Source organism: Oncorhynchus nerka, linkage group LG6 (assembly GCF_034236695.1).
Source record: "Oncorhynchus nerka isolate Pitt River linkage group LG6, Oner_Uvic_2.0, whole genome shotgun sequence".
NCBI classification, from domain to species: Eukaryota; Metazoa; Chordata; class Actinopteri; order Salmoniformes; family Salmonidae; genus Oncorhynchus; species Oncorhynchus nerka.
The window spans coordinates 62,351,991-62,357,337 of NC_088401.1; the positions used below are offsets into that span (position 1 = coordinate 62,351,991).

The 5,347-nt window shown below is 38.0% G+C and overlaps 1 protein-coding gene across 1 annotated transcript in view; it reads left to right on the forward strand.

Moving 5' to 3' along the window:
* The window catches only part of gria2b (glutamate receptor, ionotropic, AMPA 2b), a 56,173-nt gene extending 55,213 nt beyond the window's left edge, over positions 1–960 (forward strand). The window contains exon 16 of the mRNA XM_065019764.1: positions 461–960. Within this exon, the coding sequence (XP_064875836.1) occupies positions 461–625 (165 nt within the window). The 3' untranslated portion in view covers positions 626–960. The remainder of the gene's footprint in view (positions 1–460) is intronic.
* The last annotated feature ends 4,387 nt before the right edge of the window (positions 961–5,347 follow it).

A 5,347-nucleotide genomic window follows, 5' to 3' on the forward strand; every position in this document is an offset into this window, starting at 1 on the left:
GTAACGAGAGAAAGACTACCCTGTTTTTAGAGTTGACAGTCTTTTGGTTAATTTTAAGTTTCCTTACTATTTAACATCATGATCATGTTTGACTGTTGATGGCCATGCTCCTAACCCACCTGTATGTCCCAGTTACACGTTCAGTGATACTGCTTGTGATGATCATGCACATCAAGCTATACATGGGCATTTGCATCCACCATTTTGTCATAGCCATGGAAATCAGTCATATTTGGTTCGCATCTGCATTCTCATATTTGTACATTTAAAATTTTAAGTTTACTAGGTTGGAAGGGCTGTCTGGAACTAACCTGGTTTTATTGTGTGTGTCTGCACGTGTGCTGGGAACCGTGTCTGCGTGTGTGTTGCTTGTATGTGTATATGTGTGTGTGTACGCATGTGTGTGTATGTGTGATGGCTTGTGTGTGTATGTTTGCACATGTGTGGGTGTGTGTGTTAGGTGACCTTCACAGACGCGATGAGGAGCAAAGCGAGGCTGTCTATAACGGGGAGTACTGGGGAGAACGGCCGTGTGATGACTCCAGAGTTTCCGAAAGCAGTGCATGCAGTACCTTACGTGAGACCTGGCATGGGAATGAACGTCAGCTTGACAGATCTCTCCTGATCGATAAGAACCTTTCGAGTGCCTTACACTGGTTTCAATAGAACAGTTTTTGTCTTTTCCCCCGCCCCTCTTTCTTCGCACTTTCTTTTTCTCGGTCTTCGTTGAATGGTTCGAGGGTCCTCACATTATGGTGGCATGAAGACATTTCCTTCTTTTCGCTCTTTATTTCTCACTAAACAAAATACTCTCCCTCTCGATGGAATTTAATCTCGGGAATAAAAAGGGAGGTTGTTTTTTTGTAAACCGGTGACATCATCATTTACTATCTCTATCTGAGTTTTAGGAGGCTTTATTGACTGTAACAGCTGCTAATGGGAGGTCTGTCATCTCAACTGGGGGGGAGTTATTGTTTCTGTAGCCTCCACCGCCAACCCCGAGATCCTTCAAGCATACTTGACTTAATTTGCATTGAGATGTGAAATGTCTTTTTCTATAGAAAATGTAAGAAAAACTATATGGAAAAAATATTTGTATGTATTTTCACAAAATGGCTTTTAAATAATCCTGCTTACATACTGGTTGAATATAAATATATTAATGTGTGAGTATAGTGAAATAACAATAGCTTAACATCTTGTAGTTCCATATTTAAAAGCCCACTATGTTGCTAATGGGGTTGAAATGTTTAAATCATGTAATTTATTACTATTGTAAACTTTCCTGTAAATCTTATTCTTTAACATTTGCTGTTGATATAAAATACTTAGCAATGCTTGACATTTAAAATCAATAATTTACCTATGCCTTTTACTTGTTCAAGTGGGTGGCACAATTATGTATTTTTTTGAATGTTATTTGATTGTTTTGAAGTATTTTGCTGTTTGTATTTCTTTCTGTCAAGGACCAGGGTAGCAGTCCAGTCCATGACATCCCACTCTATTGTGTTATATGTTTTGCTGTGAGAGGAAAAGAAACATACACAATGGTCAAAATGGTCGTTTAAAAATGCCAAATAGGTAAAGAGTGCCAAAATGTAGTGCCAGTAGGTATGAATATAGTCCTAATATAATCAGTCACTGTCATCCAAGCGAATGTAGTCAATACATTCTGTACGTTTTGTAACAGTTTTATGGCTAAGACATTTTGTACAGTTCTACAGCTAAGACAGTGATATTTCAACAGCTTTTTTTTCTCTTCAGCTTTCAAGTTAACTCCACAGACGTTGTATTAGCCTGAGTGTAAAATAGCACTAGTTGCATGTCATTGCCTCAATTACATATTATTTCATTTAACTTTGCTTTTAAAATGTTGACTATATGCGTTTCCATTTTAATGTTGAAGTTGTGAGACTAAATGTTTGAGACTGGAAATAGGACACTAGACATAATATATATATATTTTATATTTTATATGACAAGTATAAATAATACCTTCTAAAATTGTACAACCCTTCACTAATTATTATTATTTATTTTTTTTACAATTACATGCAGTACTTATTAATGCGGATCATTTGGCGGTGACAGATTTTCAATATCAGTTATTTTGTAGGATACGTTTCCAAGGAAACGTTACATTTTTGGATACAACACAACCCCCAGAAGCTTTTTTTAGGTAGGAGCTTTGAAACAGCTTTTACAGACACACACCTCTGATTTAGGCAAACACAGACAGTTTCAGAAAGCCCAATGTTACTCTTGCATTTGAATAACCTGATCTAACACGCGATAACCTCCTCTCACATATATGAAGGGAGCAATGTACTATTGGTATCACTGTTGATTTTTTTGTGGTGAACAATACAACAGTATGTTATCTAATCAACCTCATCATCACATATCCAGACTATTCTCACTGACATTTTGTATATGGAATGTGTGCTAACTTGTTTATCTTTGGGACTCTTTCTAAATAAAAAGTGGCTAATCTCTTGTTATCATTCTGGGTGTTGTATCTTAACTTTACCACACTGTCTTCTTGGTGTCTTTTAAACGTCTGCTTCTGTCAAGACCATCTGAAACAGTTTATTCAGCAGCATCTCAAATGATTACATACTAACAAAGTATTCCCTGAAAGAGTTAATTGCAGTTGAAGCATTTCAAATGATCAACGACTTCAGTAATGACATGTTTTCATTTAGGATGCCAGAATGTTAATTGCTAAATTGCATTTTATCTATATAAGTCAAGCGTGCCGATAAAGTCACTATTTGAGCCTTTTTGATGAAATACAGCCTAGTCATCTCTTCCATTGTAAAAATGATAACTAATGGATGAGCCTCAATGGGGTCAGTCGGTCCATTACGAAGTGGAAAACGCCTTAGTGATAAAGAAACTGCGAGAGGAGACAGTCAGCCCTCTGTTTAGTGTTAATGAATTTCACACATCTCCATGAGAACGACAGGCTGCCCGCTGGTCTTCGGAGATAACCCCCCTATCCCGGAGATAACCCCCCTATCCCTTCTTCCCATCCAGGCCATATGTTCCTCAGCAAATTCTTGAGACATTAATGTTCCATTAAACTTCAGAGTTAATTACATAATATTAAAATCATGTAGCATCTCTCAGCCTCCATTTAAAGGTGATTAATATAATTTGGACTGTGCGCCCAGAGATTGACAACACATCGTGTCAAACGTAATATTTACAGTTCATATTTTGACTAAATGGATATCAGTGAGCTACAACTCGAGCTAATATCATACTGCATAAACACATGCCACAATGTGCTATTATTACAGTCTCCTTAATGGAACTCAAATGTTATACATGTTTGTTGCACATGATGATCTTATGATTTTAGGTTGAGGTAATCAAATCAAATTGTATTTGTCACATGCGCCGAATACAACAATAGAGTGAAATACTTACTTACAAGCCCTTAACCAACAATGCAGTTTTAAGAAAAGAAGTGTTAAGTAAAAAAAGTAATAATAATAGATACAAGTAAAAAATACAAAATAAAAGTAACAAATAATTCAACAGGAGCAGTAAAATAACAATAGCGAGGCTAAGGTACAGAGTCAGTGTGCGGGGGAACCGGTTAGTCGAGGTAATATGTACATGTAGGTAGACTTAAAGTAACTATGCATAGATAATAAACATAGAGTAGCAGCAGTGTAAAATAGGGGTCTGGGTAGCCCTTTGATTAGCTGTTCAGGAGTCTTATGGCTTGGGGGTAGGAGCTGTTTTAAGAAGCCTTTTGGACCTAGACTTGGCGCTCCGGTACCGCTTGCCGTGCGGTAGCAGAGAGAAATGTAACCCATTTCATCAACACACTGATATAATCATAATAGCTCCTGCATGAAAGAGGCTTGATGGAAATTTAGTATATTTTTACTAAAAAAGTTAAATTTTGGCTAAAAGGCTAATACAATATTGGCTGGCCGAGTGGTTACGGCGATGTACTAGAAATCCATTGGGATCTTCATGCGCAGGTTCGAATCCGGCTGACAACGTATTTACATTTTGTTGACCCCTCCCTAGGTGAAAGTTTGGAGGCAGGTAACCAGGTGGGTAGGAGCATTGGGCCAGTAACCGAAAGGTTGCTGGATCAAATCCCGAGCTGACAAGGTAAAACTATGTCATTCCGCCCCTGAGCAAGGCAGTTAACCCACTGTTACCCGGGTGCCGATGACGTGGATGTTGATTAAGGCAGCCCCCAGCACCTCTCTGATTCAGAGGGTTTGGCTTAAATGCGGAAGACACCTTTCAGTTGAATGCATTCAGTTGTACAACTGACTAGGTATCCCCCTTTCGTTAATATGAGCAGTTTGACATGTCAGACTCAACCTAGGAGGTTCCTTAAGAAAAAATGCTCATATGTTTCAAATCAAATCAAATTTTATTGGTCACATACACATGGTTAGCAGATGTTATTGCTAGTGTAGAGAAATGCTTGTGCTTCTAGCTCCGACAGTGCAGCAGTATAATCTAGTAACCTAACAATTCCACAACAACTACCTATCACACACAAATCTAAGTAAAGGGATGGAATAAGAATATGTACATATAAATATATGGATGAGCAATGACCGAGTAGCATAGGTAAGATGCAATAGATGGTATACAATACAGTATATACATATGAGATGAGTAATGCAAGATATGTTAACATAATTATTGAATTGGCATTAATAAAGTGACTAGTGATCCATTTGTTAGAGTGGCCAATGATTTCAAGTCTGTATGTAGGCAGCAGCCTCTCTGTGTTAGTAATGGCTGTTTAACGGTCTGATGGCCTTGAGATAGAAGCTATTTTTCAGTCTCTTGGTCCCAGCTTTGATGCACCTGTACTGACCTCGCTTTCTGGATGGTAGCGGGGTGAACAGGCAGTGTGGTTGATGTCCTTGATGATCTTTTTGGCCTTCAAGGTTTCTATATCATTTTAGTTACAGTAGTCACTGTACTTTATGTTTCCCATTTCCTGGCTTGATGTATGTACGATGTCTTTCAGTTGGTATGAAATAAAGGAAGATACATAGCTGGAGGCAAAACAGCTGTAGTCAAAGGCGACTTCTGCATGGCTTGCTACAGTCATTAATGTTATTTTTTACAAACTCACAAACACATATTTTTTCCCCTCACATCTCAACACCCTTTCAACTTGGCTTGAAAAACACTGAAGGTTGACTATTTGAAAGTGAAACAACTTTTTCCAGTTTCCCTCAACTCCTTCAGACTAATTATCAACATAATCATTATACCATCTAAGAGGTGCCCCCATCAATCCACTAATCTCCACAACAACCTTTGTGTAATCAAGAGTGTTTATGGTCCATTG